Source organism: Carcharhinus amblyrhynchos, chromosome 20, assembly GCF_965287045.1.
Source record: "Carcharhinus amblyrhynchos chromosome 20, sCarAmb.v2.hapA, whole genome shotgun sequence".
Classification (NCBI taxonomy): Eukaryota; Metazoa; Chordata; class Chondrichthyes; order Carcharhiniformes; family Carcharhinidae; genus Carcharhinus; species Carcharhinus amblyrhynchos.
Window position 1 is genome coordinate 13346350 of NC_137343.1, and position 18584 is coordinate 13364933.

General features: G+C 42.1%; 1 protein-coding gene across 1 annotated transcript; it reads right to left on the reverse strand.

Moving 5' to 3' along the window:
- Positions 1-4382: 4382 nt before the first annotated feature.
- Positions 4383-18578, reverse strand: mmab (metabolism of cobalamin associated B). Its single transcript, XM_080208103.1, has 9 exons — positions 18440-18578; positions 16200-16261; positions 15775-15868; positions 14019-14076; positions 10825-10897; positions 9315-9412; positions 7672-7736; positions 6897-6956; positions 4383-5951 (listed from the first exon to the last, which is right to left on the reverse strand). Exons 1-9 carry the CDS (start codon positions 18544-18546, stop codon positions 5861-5863), a joined length of 708 nt encoding a protein of 235 aa, XP_080064229.1. The 5' UTR covers positions 18547-18578; the 3' UTR covers positions 4383-5860.
- Positions 18579-18584: the final 6 nt, after the last annotated feature.

The window sequence follows — 18584 nt, forward strand, 5'->3', positions numbered from 1 at the left end:
CAGGTGGAGAAAGTGGTGAAGAAGGTAATATGGCATGCTCGTCTTTATAGGACAGAGCATAGAGTTTAAAAATTGGCATCTGAAGTTACAGCTATATAGAACATTGGTTAGGCCACATTTGGAGTACTGCATCCAGTTCTGGTTGCCACACTACCAGAAGGACATGGAGGCTTTGGAGAGAGTATAGAAAAAGTTTACCAGGATGGTATGGAGGGTCTTAGCTATGAGAAGAGATTGGGTAAACTGGGGTTGTTCTCCCTGGAAAGACAGAGAATGAGGGAAGACCTAGTAGAGGTGTATAAGATTATGAAGGGCATAGATAGATAGGGTGAACAGTGGTAAGCTTTTTTTCCAGGTTGGAGGTGACAATCACGAGGGGTCACAGGTTCAAGGTGAAGGGGGGGGCGAGGTTTAATTCAAATAACAGAGGGATGTATTTTACACAGAGGGTGGTGGGGGGCCTGGAATGCACTGCCAAGCAGGGTGGTGGAGGCAGACATGCTGGGATCATTTAAGATTTATCTGGATAGCCACACGAACAGACTGGGAATGGAGGGATACAAATGAATGATCCAGTTGGACCAATGAGTGGCGCAGGCTTGGAGGACCAGAGGGCCTGTTCCCTGTGCTGTATTGTTCTTTGTTCTGGTATATTACTTGAACACTGCCTCAAAGTTCTTGGTCTAATGTACCTCCTGCCCATGTCCTTCTAGGTGGCAGAATCACACTATGGCATGTTGCTGCAATGCATCATGTAGATTGTATTGATTCCAGTTAGTGCATGGGTGGAGAAGAAATTCCTACAGTGCAGAAGAGGCCATTTGGCCCATTGAGGTTTCACTGATTCTCTGGCAGAGTAACTTACCCAAGCCCTCTGCCCTATCCCTGTAATCCTGGACATTTACCATGGCTAATCCCATCTGACTATGGGGCACCAAGCAAAATGCTGGTCACGTAAATTACTTCGTCTTGATTATCCCATTATCCCATACTCTCTTGTTCCCCTCTAGTAATTATAATAACAAATGTTAAAATTTTATATTGGGATTTATTATTTGAATGACTAATTCCAGATTCATCCATAATTTATCAGAGCCAAATTGATTACCTGTGATATTTTTGATTGAAATTATAATGGTTAATGTTTAAAATGTTTATATGTATAAAGTATTGAAATCCAGGACAATCTTAAATGTGCAAGCTATCTTAACATTCCCACCAAAAGTTACCTCACCTAACCATATATTATAATTTTCACAAATAGGCACAAAATATATCACTTCATATGTCTACGTACAATAGCTACCCAAGTCATCACATTTTGGCTTCCTCCCCTTAAGCCCAGCAATTTTAGTATTTATCCAATTCTGTTTTGAAAGTTATTGCCTTAATAATAGTGAAAGTGAGTATTCACCCACAATACTCTTCTAAAACTGACAACTTTGGCATAAGCACAAGTTTCTGTCACTGATTCTGCATTTCTCTAGAGAACAGTTCTCCTCTCTCCCCCTTCCTGGGAATTGTAATCAATTAGAAATCACTGAACTGCCAAAATTTTCACTCATGCACTGAAACTTGCTTTAAAAGCTGCTGAGATGTACTTTTAAGACATAATTAGGGTTTTAATGCCATATGCAGTACGTGATTACTGCTAACCCATCCCCTATGGGCCTGGACAGTGATTTTTGTGTTTCTTGGTTACAAAATTTATTCATAAGAAATTATACTTCATTTAGTTTTAAGTTTGTTTGGGACATAATATGGGGTAGAAGCTAACATACATTTTACATTGGGGAAAAAAAATGTTGAAATTAAGTGAAGGGATTTGGTGATTTCTTTCTGGTTTACTGCTTATGAATACCTCAGTGATTAACACTTGCTGGATACCTGGCGATCACCTTGATACAGTAGGAAGTCTCACAACAGCAGGTTAAGTCAATCAGGTTTATTGCTTTCAGTGCACTGCTCCTTCGGCAGGTGAGTGGGGAATTCTGATCACAGACAGTGCATATAAAGGCACGCACTCAGTTTACGGAATACTGATTAGAATGTGAATCTTTACAACTAGTCAAGTAAAAGGTGCAGACAATGTGAGTGGAGACAGCATTAAGTATAGGTTAAAGATGTGTTTATTGTCTCCAGATAGGACAGTAAGTGAGATGTCGCAAGTCCAGGCACGGCATTGGGGGGTTACAAATAGTGTGACATAAATCCAGGATCCCAGTTGAGGCCAGCTTCATGTGTGCGGAACTTGGCTATCAGTCTCTGCTTAGCAACTCTGCGCTGTCATGTGTTGTGAAGGCTGCCTTGGAGAACGTTTACCCGAAGATCAGAGGCCGAAGGCCCGTGACTGCTGAAGCATTTGCCAACAGGAAGAGAACAGTCTTGCCTGCCGATTGTCGAGTGGTGTTCATTCATCCGTTGTTGTAACGGCTGCACGGTCTCCCCAGTGTACCATGCCTCAGGACTCATTGATTGACAGTTCCGACACACCACAGCAAAAACCCACACTGATCTCCTCAGAAGACAAACACGGGACACGGTGGACAGAGTACCCTTCGTCGTCCAGTACTTCCCCGGAGCGGAGAAGCTACGACATCTTTGTCATTGATGAAAAAGAACATCTTGCCAAGGTCATCCCCACACTCCCACTTCTAGCCTTCAAACAACAGCACAACCTCAAACAGACCATTGTCCGCAGCAAACTACCTAGCCTTCAGGAGAACAGTGACCAAGGCACCACACAAGCCTGCCACAGCAACCTCTGCAAGACATGCCGGATCATCGACACAGATGCCATCATCTCCCGTGAGAACACAATTCACCAGATACACAGTACATAATCCTGCAACTCGGCCAATGTCGTCTACCTGCTATACTGCAGGAAAGGATGTCCCGAGGCATGGTACATTGGGGAGACCATGCAGATGCTATGACAACGATGAATGAACACCGCTCGACAATCACCAGACAAGACTGTTCTCTTCCTGTTGGCGAACACTTCAGTGGTCACGGGCATTTGGCCTCTGATCTTCAGGGAAACATTCTCCAAGGCGGCCTTCATTGCACAGGACAGCGCAGAGTCTGATAGCCAAGTTCCGCACACAAGGACGGCCTCAGCTGGGATCTTGGATTCATGCCACACTATAGGTAACCCCCATGACTTGCCTGGGCTTGCAACATCTCACTCACTGCCCTGGCTGGAGACAATTCACATCTCTTTAACAATGCTTATTGCTATCTCCACTCACATTGTCTGCACCTTTTAATTCTTGACCAGCTAATCTGTATGGTGAGTCAGTGGAATCAGCTGCTGTCGGTGGTGGTAGAGGTGAACACGCTGGGGTCTTTTAAGAGACTTCTGGATGAGTACAAGGGATTTAATGGGATTGAGAGTTTATGGTAGGTATGGATATGATTGGCACAACTTGTGGGCCGAAGGGCCTGTTTGTACTGTAGTGTTCTATGTACAACAAGTTCATTTGGTAACAAAACAGCACTAGCTTTTGGAGCGCTGCTCCTTTGGCAGGTGAGTGGGGAGTTCTGCTCACAAACAGGGCATATAAAAGCACACACTCGCTTTACAGAATACAGGAGGGAGCCATTTGAGACTGTTCATAGTTGATCTATATCTTAACTCCATCCACCTTGATTCTATATCCTGCCAAACAATTTATTTAAGTTGTTTCTCAAATTAAGTTTTTTTTAAGGGTGGATGGGGATTAAGGTCTAGATTTCATGTGAAGTGTATTGTGACATTACCACTGAATAACCTGGCTCTAAGGTTATACCCACTTACTCTCTAATCACCAATGAAAGGAAATAATCCATCACATCAAAATTCTAAATCTCTGATGTGTTAATTATCTATACTCCAGAATAAAAACCTAGTCTACATGGCCATTCCCCATAATTTAATTTTTAGCTCTGGTAGTTAATATATTGTTCCTGAGGTGCAGCAAAAATTTCAAGCCAGGCTTTTAGGAAACACACAAGGGTGACAAATTTGGAACTCGACTGCTGGATCAGTTGGTAGATTTTAGTTAGCCAAATGTATTAAGGGAAATGGGGTATAGACAGGTATTTATGGTGATAGATCGTAGACCAGACATGATATAATTGAATGGTAAAAGTTCAAAAGGGGCTGAATGACCTACCCCATCCCTCTGTTCCGAAGAATGTTCCAGAAGATCACAACTGTAATAGAGATCTGATGCAAAAAGGTTAAGGAAGGAATGGCAAAATCTTTTTAAAACTTGTAAGTATAGCCTAGTGATTTTTCTTTGGCTAGCAAATCATACAGTCACCATTCCCAGCTCCATTGACTTCCTACAGAGTATCCATTTTGCGAAAACAAAAAATAAGGGTTAATTTAGTCTCACTGATTTCAATATTTTTATTTAGAGTGCAAGTTTTTTAAAAATCATTTTCAGTTCAGCATAAATCATTGATGGAACTTAAACACCTTACAGAATGAATTCAGTAATGAATCTTCACAAAGACACCTCTTTAGAATCATAAAATCCCTACGGTACAGGAGGCGGCCATTTGGCCCATCGAGTCTGCACTGACCACAATCCCACCCAGGCCCTATCCCCACAACCCCATGTATTTACCCTGCTAGTTAGTCCCCCAGGATAATGATTGCTTAGCAACACTGATTATAATTAAACAAATTGTAGGAAATATCAACTAGAAAATCTGCACAAATAAAAATTGAGCAGCATCTGAATGAAGAACTTTCACCCAGATGTTAACTGGTTTCTTTCAGCAGCAGATGAACCCAATGCCTTTGCTAGCATTTTCAATTTCAAACCAGACTGCAAATTTATAACTATCATGATGAATCCACAAAATAGGAAATTCTGACTTTGTTTAATATCACAGCTTAGCCATACTAACAGAGCAAAAGTTTGATGTACCCCATTGAATGAAGACTAACTCTGGGCTGTCCTTGTCTAACAAAAATCTGGATTATCCACTCTCTGGATAGCAGGAAGGAGAAAAGATGAGTATAATTCTTCTCGGAAGACAGGAGTTGTAAATCATTTCATCAACAGATTCTAAGTTTCCTCTCTACTGAGAGTATTTGGGTCATAGGTTTGGTGGTTTCTTTGCAATTCTTTCTTAGCAAGAGTCACAACTCAAGAGCGTTTTTCTGAAGCTGGGGTAGGGAGCTAGTGTACAGGGAAACAGAAGTCTGCATCCAACTTATTCCACACCCAACCTCAAATGTGGGATACAGTGCAAAAAACAATTCTACATTTTACATCCCTTCCTTTGATGAGCACAAAAATCACACTTCCCTTCCCCACCTCAAGTCAAGCAATTACTTTTAACCAATAATAATGCTAATGGTCTTTGTAGGGAAATAGCTCTACACAATTACAAACCAGGAAAATAAGGAGAAAGGGAAAATTGTTTGAACATTATCACCAGAGATGCAGTGCTACTGGGTAAAGTGAAACTTTCATTCAGAATGGTGTGCATACTAATACACCCCGGTCTTAATTGTGCCCAGCTTTCCAACAAATGCTTCAGACCACAAGTACAGAATCAAAGATAGCTCAAACTGTTTCAAATTATGTTAACAACACAATTAATCACTTTTTACCATTAACTGCACTGGAAAATTAAAGCACAACCCAACTTTGTTCCAACAATAGAGATCTATATTCCCACAAATGCAGCGTCATTCAGGCAGCTAGCTTAATACTAAAATCTTCTGAAATCTCAAATTCAAAGCAAGCCACCCATATATCTGTGTCACCAGTACACACACAAAGATTTACAATTGTAAAATATAGTTCTGAAGGTTTATCCATCTTCATTTTAAGTGGAACATGGGGACAGCACCCATCTAGTCTTCATTTGTCCTTTTATAAATCTTCTCCTTTTTGCCTTCCTTCATGACAGCATACCTTGCCAACGTGAATAGGTAATCGCTTAGCCTGTGAGGAAACAGGAAAACCCAGAGGATCGTTATCACTGTAAAGTATTACAAATCAATATGGTATATTTCTGTGAGAGAGGATGGGCCATTGTAGGGAAATGTGATGACTGACCCACTTTCTGAATGTCACCTATGTAGGTAATACTTTCATAAAGAAGCTGCTTTTTTAACAAGTGCCTGAGTGAACTTCAATTAATTTTGTGTTTAAATCAAATCGCAATTTCCACATTTTTGCCCTCCTCGCAAAGGTGCCCTAAAGCTCTCTGACAGATACCATTCTGCCAGAGACAGGACAAGCAATAATTCTACTATTTCATGATGGGCATCTTCACTACCATGTCAGCCAATGATCACACACGTTTCCAGCAAAGACATTGCACAGCAATTAGAAGCTTTAATACAAAGAAGCCAGATAAAATGCCTCTATTGCCTAGCTCAGAATAGCTAGATGTAAAAAAACCTGTATCTGAAAGGATCTCAAGTCTAATGATCAAAGGTTTACAGTAAGAAACTCTCCCCAGATGACTGGTAACTTTGCTCAGAAAGCCAATAAATTGGAACGAGAAATGCACACATCAATAGAGATGCTTTTGTGGATAAATTACGTTTTCAACAGAGTAAAAGCTTTACTCTGCAATTGCTGTAGTATTCCTGATGCTGGCAGCGTTATTTCTGGCCATGTGTCCACAATGTAAGTATTCCATTGACCCTACCCACCAACCTGAGTACAAAAAATTACGAAACCCCACTTATTCAATTTCCCCCTCCCATTGAGGCCAAGAGGGAGTCACTCATTCTCTGCATTAATACTCTTCTCCTTTAATACAAATACCAGCTTTTCCTAGTGTTCATTTACCCCTCTTGGGCAATTCAGATGGGAATTGAGATGAGTACTCTGGTCTAGCTTTACATTAACTATTTCTATAGCACAAAACTGGTTTACCTGTTGAGGTACCTTGCAGCATTTAGGTCAGCTTCTCCAGCCTGCACAATAGAGACCATGCTGTTAAAAAAATGCATAGTTAGATGGCAGACTAGTGTAAACCCCTAAGATACTGAGATTTTAATTTGAAATTTCTCCCCTTTGCTTTTATACTCTTCGTCTGACTGGTCAGAAGATAGCAGCCAAGACAATGCACCTACCACCTATTCCCAAGTGGTCAGCCCATGCTTCATGACTGCTGCCAAAAAAAAACATGGTGAGGGGGAAATATCATGTTAGAGTGTGTATTCACTTGGCCAGAATGAGTTTTTTTTTTCTGTTTTCTAAAGTTTAATTATTAGTGTCAGAAGTGGGCTTACATTCACACTGCATAGAAGCTACTGTGAAAATCCCCCAGTCGCCACAGTCTGGCACCTGGTCAGATACACTGAGGGAGAATTTAGCATGGTCAACGCACTTAACCAGCACGCCTTTCAGACTGTGGGAAGAAACTAGAGCACCCGGCTGGAACTAACGCAGACACGGAGAATGTGCAGACTCCACACAGATAGTGACCCAAGGCTGGGAATCAAATCCGGAGTCCCTGGTGCTGTGAGGCAGCAATGCTAACCACTGTGCCAGGTTTCATATAATGCTCAAGTTTAAGCAATACTTCCTTACATTGCAGTCCCCTTTAATTACATTCCTCATGGCAGCTGAATGGAAAAAGGTAATGAGAGAGGCAGAAAATATCATTGGAACTGCAGTTAAACAAAAATCCTGTTCATTAACTCACCTCCTCTCTGCCCTACGACAGATTGATCGCGCCAAGTGCAAGGTTGCACTGCATTTTCCTCCTGACTGCAAAAAAAGATTGTGGTAGTCTTTGTTCAGTGGTACACAAGATATAAACAGTAAGCAGACAATCTGAGTCAGTGGATGGTGTAACAATAGCTTTTGGACATAACAAATGCATTTGCCAGAGAAGCAATAAGTTTCACTCCAATACCCAATCATGGTCAAACCATGAAGGGCACAAGGAAGGTGAAACTAGAGTAGGTGCAATAAGTTTCACTCCAATACCCAATCATGGTCAAACCATGAAGGGCACAAGGAAGGTGAAACTAGAGTTTGAGTCACTACTGTGCATCCTGCTTATGAATTATTGGAAACAGCTTCCTTCGATGGTAAATAAGAATGAGGCTGAATAAATATACTTCAAACTGAAATATCATAAAGCAAGGTTTTGAGTCTTTGGAGAGCTGATAGGTGGCATGATATTTCATTTCCTTGCTAACTTCCATTAATATGAAAGTCTGATGTGCAGCTACAAAATGTTTTCAATGCTTTTAAGAACATAACAACATAAGAAATAGGAGCAGGAGTAGGCCATCTAGCCCTTCGAGCCTGCCCCGCCATTCAATAAGATCATGGCTGATCTGTCGTGGCTCAGTTCCACATTCCCGCCCTCTCCCCATAACCCTTAATCCCCTCTCTTATCAAAAACCCATCAACCTGCTTCTTAAAAATATTTAGCGAGGCAGCCTCCACCACTTCAACGGGCAGAGAATTCCAGAGATTCACCACCCTTTGAGTGAAGAAGTTCCTCCTCAACTCCGTTCTAAACTGCCCCCCCACCCCCCGCTCTTATCTTGAGGCACCCTCCGCGCAATTTGCTGTTCCACCAATCTTGGTGTCATCAGCAAATTTCGACACCGTACACTCGGTTCCCTCCTCCAGATCATCTAAATAAATGGTAAATATCTGAGGCCCCAGCACCGACCCCTGGGGCACTCCACTAGTCACCAAAGAAAGTGAATCTGTGGATTTGGATTTTCCCATGCTTTTTGTTAGCAGAGCTGTGACAGTGGGTGGGTGGTGGAGTGGTGGCAGAGGATGGTGGGGGCTGACAGGGGTAGGGGACAGTTTCCTACCAGGCCCTTTCCAGCACTCTGTGGACATCTTCGGAAAGGTTCGTAAATACTTCCCAAATTGTAATTGTCCTTCTGGGATGGATCAGGCCCCACTTCCGATGAAAACTACAGTGTGTGCAATTGCCACATACATTGTCCACCACTCTGTATGTTGTTGCTCTGAAACAGAGAGTTACAGATATTTGAAGCTACCCTCTCCATTCCTGAGATTTCACGCACAGCTCTTGAAATTGCCCTGCTCTGGAGGCCCAGCCACACTGACCAACAAAAAAATATGTTTCTTTTGCTTAAAACTAGTTTTGAGGTAAATATAATTGATGTTGAAAGAGGGTCTTTTTATGTCTTCAATAAATCCACAGCACGATAAAGTACAAGAACACAAGTGGATTTGCAAAATACCTTAACAACATGGCAGCACCTTGTTACAAACATGTGCTTTAGCTTGATGGGAATTAAGATTTGACAGTACAGTATCCTGCAGGAAAGAATCCCATGATATACATACTGGTAAGATGAAGTTCGTGAGAGGTGGGAGATGCTCTGTATAGCGATCAATCCACTTTTCCAGCTCAGTCACTGGCTTTTCACTGAATGCCGTTCTCTCTAGTATAAACACACCAAGGATAAATCAACAATTTAATCATTGAATATCTACTGTGCAGAAGGAGGCCATTCAGCCCATCAAGTCTGCACTGACCACAACCCTAACCAACCCCTGTCCCTGTAGCTCCATGTATTTACCCTGCTACTCCCCCTGACACTAACACTAAGAGGCAATTTACCATGGCCAATCAACCTAACCCACACATCTTTGGACTGTGGGAGGAAACTGGAGCACCAGGAGGAAACGCAGACACGAGGAGAATGTGCAAACTCCACACAGACAGTGAACCCAAGCCGGGAATCGAACCTGGGCCCCTGGTGCTGACAGGCAGCAATGCTAACCACTGTGCCACCCAGCTGCCCCAAAAACGTCCTGGGCTCACTATGGATGTTAAAGAATCCTGTGTAAAATAACTAAATGCTAAGTCAGTACTATGCTGTGTTTTAAATATTGTTAAGCCCAGTTACATACAGTACAGTGATGTAGCGTGCTGAGACATCAATACAGCAGCTGCAATATCGGCCAACCAGCAATGCTGTGCTGCAAATCTCAGCCCTTTACAAAGGGGAGAAGCTGAACACAAGCTAGTTTCATTGTGCTCTAGCACCATCTTGTGGTACAGGCAGAATTAGCCCACCTCTTTGCACATTAATTCCTTGAGGCAACATGGCAGGATGTCAATGTTAGAAATACGATCCCTTCTAAGAGTAAACCAGGAGTAGCCACAGAGTGAATTGAGAACAGGTGATGCTCACTGAAGTGTGTACTTAAGAGCTGGGTATTTCCTCAGTATTAGGTGAATCATCAGGATATCTTCTGCTGCTTAATTTTGTAACTGGATAGTCACCTGCTCAGTTTAAGTTTATTCATTAGTGTCACAAGAGGGCTTGCATTAACTCTGCAATGAAGTTACTGTGAAAATCCCCTAATTGCCAACTCCAGTGCCTGTCTGGGTACACAGAGAGAATGTAGCAAAGCCAATGCACCTAACCAGCACATCTTCTGAACTGTGGGAGGAAACCCACACAGACACAGGGAGAACGTGCAGACTCCAAACAGATAGTGATCCAAGCCAGGAATTGAACCGAGGTCCCTGGCGCTGAGAGGCAGCAGTGCTAACCACTGCAGTTTTATTGTGGACAGGGACCATTCCCAGTTTTAGCTAGTCACCCTTTTCAAATGAGAGAAAGGGAAATGTCTTAGATAAGTTAACAACCACACACTACCCTCAAGCATTGCCTGACTGCTCATTCAGGACAACACCAGTAGGTGTTTAGGGATGACAGCCTGTTTACTATCAATCAGATAATTTGTGTCAAGGGGGGGGGGCGGGTTTGGAATTATGGAATCTACAGAAGTAGGAGAATTAAAATTAAATCAGCCTTAATTGATTTCTTTTAAAATTCCTTACTAAGGTGGCTCTCTCGTGCAGAGGAGATAGGAGTAGCTATGTTGGATCCAATATCCTGTAACACACACTGGATCTGTGAAACAAGACAAACAAAATGCAATGTTTAATATAGCCATTGTAGATTACATCATGAATGTAGCGATTATCTCCGTTCTTCACAGTGTTTATACAAATGACAGATATACCATAGTTAATTAAGTTCAGCTATGTTGGCTACCCCATATTCACTTATAATTAGAGGTTTGCTGGTATTGCCTAATATTTGATAGTACAACTCGGAAGACCCTTGTGATGGGAACTAGATATGCTGCCTTTCTAACCTGTGCTTCCATCTTTCAGCAAGTGGATGATTTACGCTCAAGAGATGAGGCTCAATACAATTAATAAACTATTTTATGTACCGTAACTAAATGAGTTTCACTTTTCTATAAAATAAACTACACATCTAGACCCTTTCATGGACTGAGTGAGTAATATTGATGATATTTTTCTTTCTAGAAAACCTCAAACTTCAAAGACTGCTCCGGCATCTTAGTTTGTAACCTCTTGTTAAGGCTTGATATTTGCAGATAGTTAAAATACAAAAAAAGTGCCTTAATCCCTCCTTTACTTCCCTTGCTTCCACATGGGTCATCTTGGACTCTTCCTTTTCTCAACATCTCTATTTGTAGGAATAGGCTATTGACCAATTTCCACCATAAGCCCAATGACTCACAGTTACCCTGACCACACTTCCGCTCATCAAGCCACATAACGGGTATTGTGGTGGATGGCCTAAAACTTGCTCAAAACAGTAGGTTGTAAGAAGCTGCTTAAAGGAGAAAAGTGGGACGGAGGCGTTTAGGAATTCCAGAACATAAGGCCTTGGTAGCTGTGCAGCTACTCACAATGGAAGCCAAAATTAAATTGAGTGTAGATATTTGAGGGCTGTGGGGCTGCAAGTGGGTATTGAGATAGATAGCGGCTTGGCCATGGTGGAATTTGAAGCAAAGATGAGAATTTTAAAAGTTGAGAATCGCTGGACCGGGAGCCAACGTAGGTCAGTGTGTGAGTAATGAGTGAAGGGAATTTGATGCGAGATGATGTAAGAACACAACAGCAGAGTCTTGGATTACCTCAAATACACAGAGACTAGAATGTGGGAGGCTGGCCAAGGTGTTGGAATTGTCAAGTCTGTAGGTAGTAGGGTCATGGGCAAGAGTCTCAACAGGAGATGGGTGGAGGCTGCAGTGGAGTCACGTGACTGTAGCTGATGGAAATAGGTAGTCTTAGCAATGACACAGACGTGAAGTCAGAGCTCATCTTGAGGTCAAATATGACACCAAGGTTGCAGACAAACTGACAATAGGAATCATGGCAGTTTTATGGGAAGGATTTGATTGCACTGCAGAGGGTGCAGAGGATATTCACTAGGATGTTGCCTGGGATGGAGCATTTGAGCTATAAGGAGAGCCTCGATAGGCAGAGAAGGTTGAGGGAGGACTTGATTGAGGTATATAAGATTATGAAGGGTTTGGACAGGGGTGGATAGGAGGCAGCTGATCCCCGTTTTTGAACGGTCAATAACAAGGGGACATAATTTTAAGGTAAGGGGCAGGAAATTTAGGGAGGTTCTGAGGAAAGATTATTTCACCCACAGGAAAGTGGGAGTCTGGAATGCACTTCGGGGGGGCGGGGGCAGAAAACTTCAAACAGTACGTGAATAAGCACTTGAAATGTCAGAACATTCAGGGCTATGAGCCAAGTGCTAGAAAGTGGGATGAGCATCAATTCAGTGCAGTTTTGTTGGTGCAGACTCAATGGGCCAATAGACCTCTTCTATTTTGTATGACTCTATGGCCAGCTTTTTCTTTTCCTATTCTACGAATACCAAGGTCAATTGTGTGCCAACATGACTCTTATTTGCTGGTTCAGCTTTGACCTGCAACTTCTTAGCAGCTAAGCATCACGTTTGATTTAGCTCAGTTGGCTGGACAGTTGGTTAGTGATGCAAAGGGACACCAACAGCTCAGGTTCAATTCCTGAACCAGCTGAGGTTATTCACAAATGTCTGCCTTCTCAACCTTGCCCCACATCTGAGGTGTGGCAATCCTCAGGTTAAATCACCACCAGTCAGCTCTCCCCCTCGAAGGGACAAGGAGTCAAGAGTCATCTGGGATTACGGTTACTTTACTTACTTAAAGTAGAATACTTTGACATTACACCATTAGGAACATTGATAATTTAATTCCTTTAAATCAAATTTTCCAGGTAAATGTTTTGTTTTTATTTTTCAGTTTGATTCAAAGTTGGACATTAAATTACGTAAACGAAAACAACAACATAAAAAAAGGTCCAACAGTATTGGTTTTACTTCACTCATAAAACACAACTGATAAAGTTCCTGAAACTCAAGTCTTACAAACTTTTAAAAACAAGCTCCAGGAACTGCCACATTTGATGACCCATCTCAAAGTATCCCTAAGACCATCAATAATCTCAACTGCACCAGAGACTAGATAAACTAAGATTGTTCTTAAAAGGAATTGAGGAGAAAAGAGAGAAATCTTGATAGAGCACCTAAAAAGAAAATGCTTTCACTGGCAAGGGGATCAGTAACCAGAGGGAACTTAGCAACAGGAAGACACTTCAGGCCTGAGTCAATTCCTCCATTCAATTAGAACATGGTTGATTTATATCTTAACTTGATCTATCAACCACGGTTAGCAAAAATCGCAAATTATACATTATTGTGTTAGCATCCACTGTTCATGTGGAGGGAGTGCCCACACATCCAAGCCTGTTCGCATGAAGTGTTTTCCTAACTTCTCTCCTGAATTGTCTGGTTTTAAGGAATCCCCTTGTCCAAGATTCCTCCAACAACTGATAAAGTTTCTATTTACCCCATCATTTTCTTTCAAAATCCTAAAAACTTCAAGCAAAATCATCCCATTAACCTCCTATATTCTATGAAATACGAGTCTCTTTACATAATCTCTCCTCATAATCTAATCCTCGGCATTGTGGTAACACACTGGTGAATCTACCCTGTACCCCTTCCAAAGCCATCATGTCTTAGATATGGAGCCTACAACTGAACACAGTTTCCTAGATCTGGTATAGAGGAGTGGGACTAATGACCGTTACAGAGACGGCACAGGCACAATGGGACAAATGGCCTCCTTTGGGTTATCTGATTCAATGATTAACTGTACCTTGTAAAGTTCCGCCTCAAATTCATGACCTTGGTCCAAGGCAAACTCGATGGCCAGCCTGAAAAGAAACAATAGACAACTGTTATGAACACCAGACTTATCTCCTTGTCAAGAACAGAGATCAGGAATTCCAAACCCTGACAGTCTTTGGAGTTTCTACAAACACGCAGACCAGGAGCGGGCTGTACATGCACAGCTCTGCATTTTAAGTTCTTAGGGCTGAGAATGAACTCAGTCTGTCAATGCATGAAGAAAACCCAGGTCATGTGACCAAGAGGAGCACACCACTGAAGACAAGGATCCCAAGCAAGGGACAGGGAGAGACCCCAAAGGGAGAGTGGACAGGGAGGGGTCCCAAACAGGGGGCAGGGAAAGAAAGAGGTCCCAGTTAAAGGGTAGATAAATGGTTATGGTTAGCAGACTTTAATCGAAGAGGGCTTGGAGAAAGCCTTGTTAATCGAAGGTGGTGGCAGAAGGCTGGTCACTCAGTGCTGCGGGCCACTGGGACTAAGGTAATCCTTTGGAACAGTGGTATTCTGCTTAGTGTGGCCAAAGTTGTGCTTGCGAGTCAGTGCTCGAGTGCAAATTCAGGAATCCAGGGGAACTCAGTCTCAGGATAAAGACTGAAACCTTCTGAGGTGGGTTGATGCTGCCTAGGTTGGAGTGTCTTTTGGTGAGAATTCCAAGCCAAAATCTTCAAAAATGAAGATTGGAATCCCTCATGAGAAAGACAAAGATTCAGTAAAATTAACTGACACACAGCATTACTGACATCTGGAAGGGTTGTTGAGAAATCTGTGGAATTTGCTCACAGATTTATCGTGCCATGTGTTAGACCACAGTTTGTTTTTTCACATCAATCTCATACTAACCCTGAATGTTAGAGTGCAAGACAGATTTGGTAAATTGTTTTATCTTTCTGACCTTGTACAATAAAGTCTATTTTCATTTGTTCAAAATCCATGGGATTTTGTGGCTTTATTCACTGAGCAAATACCTTGAATCTCCAAACTTTCTCTACTTGGTCCATAACAGAAAGTGAAGTGGAAATATTGTCCCTGAAACCAATCAGGTTTCAACGTAAATTCCAGCAATGAAAGAACAGTGTGTCAACATACTGCAATCCAGTCCATTGGTTTATTGCAAAACATAGAAAGACGAGTTTCTGGTGGTTCAGAACTATGCATTATATTTGTATACTTCTCTCACACCTAACCACATGTTGCCCCTTTCCTTCCCAAAGATGATGGTTCCTGCTCGAGTTTGTTTCCATGGATGCAAGCTGAGGCTAATATTCATATAAAAACAGCGAACATCATTTAACTGTGATGTGAACTTGCTGGTGTTGGACTGGGGTCGGCACAGTAAGTAGTCTCGCAACATGAAGGGGTAGTGCTGATGAAGGGGTAGTGCTCCGAAAGCACGTGCCACCAAATAAACCTGTTGGACCTTAACCCAGTGTCATTTAACTATGGGAAACATCAAAAGCAATATTCTTATCCACCCCCACCCCTACAATAATCTGGAGAAGCAGTGAAAATCCTGGAGTACTTTTCCTTCTCCAAAGCTCAGAACATTGCAGCCAATTATCTTACATAACCTGCTGTCCTGATTAAGCTAGCATACAAAGGATTAAACCTTCTTGGTCTGGAAAGTTCACTGCGTAGTGCCTGCAGACCTCAAGTAGTACAAGCATTCTGCCAGCTCAAGTTTCTCAATAGTTCCCAAAATTCTGCAAACATTAAAGGTTACATACCCGATTGCAGATGTCAACTCATCCGTAGTGCCCAAAGCTTCAAACACATTATCATCCTTTTGCCTACGTTCCCCAGTGAATGTGCTGGAAAACCCTGTAAAACATGGAAATTATAAGACATAAGGAACAAACATCTTTGAAAGGCTCCAAGAGTTCTGAAGATTAATTCAACAAAGAATTAAAACTAAATTACAATTACAGTTGAGCAAATCTTTTCATCGTGTTATCAAGGTGTGGACAAATGTCTAAAGGATATTCCAACCCCAAACACATGGAAATTAAAAAAACCCACAGAATTGCTTTATATTACATCAATATTGCTTTATATCTTATTTGAAATTTTATCCATCTTTTCTGACTCTTTTACAAAATCTGGTGGAGCAGCTATAATCCTCAGCAATGGGGCAAACAGTATCATTGCAAACCTTTGTCTCCAGTTTTTGTATAAATCTTTGGGGTCTTGGGCTTCTCTGGTTTGGCATTAGAACTGCAAAACAAAACATAGGTTTAAAAAAACTGGAGAAACACATTAACTGCATAAGCTATCTGTAGAATCATCTAAAAGTTTAGTTGTTAATGAATCATCAACCAAGCAATTCCACAGTCATTATCTGTTTTCTTTCAGTTAGCTGGGGGGCAGCAACTGGAGTGCAACAACAGATCTGTATCACTGGGTTAAGCAAGGATGGCTCTTTTTTATTCATGATGTGGAGTAGTGTTCCCTTCCTGTCGGGGAACACTTCAGCGATCAAGGGCATTCAGCCTCCGATCTTTGAATAAGTGTTCTCCAAGGCAGCCTTCAAAACACACAATGCAAAATTGGCAAGCAGAAACTGATAGCCAAGTTCCACACGCATGAGGGTGGCCTCAACCGGGATCTTGGGTTCATGTCACAGTACATGTAACTCCTACCATTTGGTCTGGACTTGCAAAACCATTTGGACTGTCCTGGTTGAGGTAATTCATACTGCTTTAACTTGTGATTATTCCTCTCTCCACTCGCATTGTCTGTACCTGTAAAGACTTGCATTCCAACCATTATCTTGCAATTGAATCTCTGTCTATATATGCCATGTTTGTGAATCGAACTCTCCACTCATCTGATGAAGGAACAATGCTCAGAAAGCTCATGATACCAAATAAACCTGTTGGACCTTAACCTGGTGTTGTGAGACTTCATACTGTGTCTTTTTTATTCATCCATAGTCCAGGATTGAGATACTGACAGGAAGCAAAAAGTGGGGGTAAATGCGTGTATTTCTGACTGGTGATCAGTGACTGGTGGTGTGTCTCAGGGATCTGTGTTGGGACTGTACTTTTACAATTTACATAGATGATTTGAAGTTAGGGATCAAGTATAGCATCGTGTGTGTGTGTATTTATACATATGTATAAAAATTAAAGTACAACATTATCACCATTTATTAAAAATTCAATTTGATTTATTCAATCATGTCTTATTTTGTAGCCAAAAAACAAACCTGTAAGATTTTTTCTTAGGTTTTCACATGGTAGCTATTGCTGACAGGACTTTCCATTCAATACCATATATTAGTGCAATTGAAACAAGACCAAATTCAGTGTTTGTTGTTTGGCCAAAGGTCTTTCAAATGAAAGCACTTGTCAGTTTCATCTCCAGGTAAAATGCAGAAAACAGTTGGAGTTCTTTTAAAAATTATTTTCACACTTTAGTTAAGATTGTGTATTGCATTTGTACCAAAATGTTAATCCACACATTGAAGTTCCTAGCAAGCTGTGGAACTTGATTCAATTTCCCCTTTATTCCCTCTACCAGAAAAGAACAATTCAAAATGTTCAAATCCCAGCAAAAGAAATAAGTAATGCTGGCACCAGTAATATTGCAATTCCACTTTACAAGACCAATTCAGACAGGTTGAGGCAGCACAGTGGTAAGCACTGCTGCCTCACAGCACCAGGGACTCAGGTTCAATTCCAGCCTTGGATGACTGTCTGGTTGCACCTTCTCCCCGTGTCTGTGTGGGTTTCCTCCAGGTGTTCCAGTTTGCTCTTTGTCCAAAGATGTGCAGGTTTGGTGGATTAGCCATGGTAAATGTGCAAAGTTATACAAATTGGCAGGCGTGGGTGGTGATGGAGCCTGGCCTGGGTAAAATGCTCTGTCAGAGTCGGTGCAGATTCAATGGGTCAAATGTACTCCTTCTGCACTGTTGGCACTGCATCGTTTTACTGGTGGGGGTTGGTTCTGCTCAGCTGGACAGCCAACAAGGTTCAATTCCTGTACTGACTGAGGTTATTTATGAAGGTCCCACCTTCTCAACCTTACCCCTCACCTGAGAAGTGATGATCCTCACGTTAAAAGTCTGCACCAGTCTGCTCTCTCCCTCACAGGGGAGGGCAGCCTATAGTCATCTGGAACCATGGTCACTTTTCATAGTCACCTCATTGCAATGTTAACGTAAGCCTACCTGTGACTAATAAATAAACTTCCTATTTATTTTCCGAACGTTTTTCCCATAAGGGCTTCGTTATTGAAGAGAAACACAACATATATCCATCCAGCAGGATGGTCCTATTACCTGGAAGGGTCTGTGATGAAGGGATTACAGCAGTCAGTTGTAAGGGTGGTTAGCCAATGTCAACACTTATCTCCCCATTTATTTCCCACCCCTCTTCACACGGTGCTCACCTATCGGTGCCTGTGCTGCAGTAGCTTGGCCGGCTCCATAACCAGACGGTGGCTGCCACTCTCCGCCGCGGCAGGTAGGCGCCCAGCCTGAAGGCAGCCAGCGCCATCCGGCCTCTCCCCCACTGCAACCCGAGTCCTCAGGCCA

What these genes read in the sequence shown, in the direction of transcription:
- mmab (XM_080208103.1), bottom strand. Translation starts at nt 18,546, where the DNA reads ATGGCGCTGGCTGCCTTCAGGCTGGGCGCCTACCTGCCGCGGCGGAGA. An exon ending in TACAAAAACTGGAGACAAAG is followed by an intron (nt 15,869 to 16,199) that starts GTTTGCAATGAT and finishes CATGTTTTACAG; the next exon opens with GGTTTTCCAGCACATTCACT. An exon ending in GAGTTGACATCTGCAATCGG is followed by an intron (nt 14,077 to 15,774) that starts GTATGTAACCTT and finishes GTTTCTTTTCAG; the next exon opens with GCTGGCCATCGAGTTTGCCT.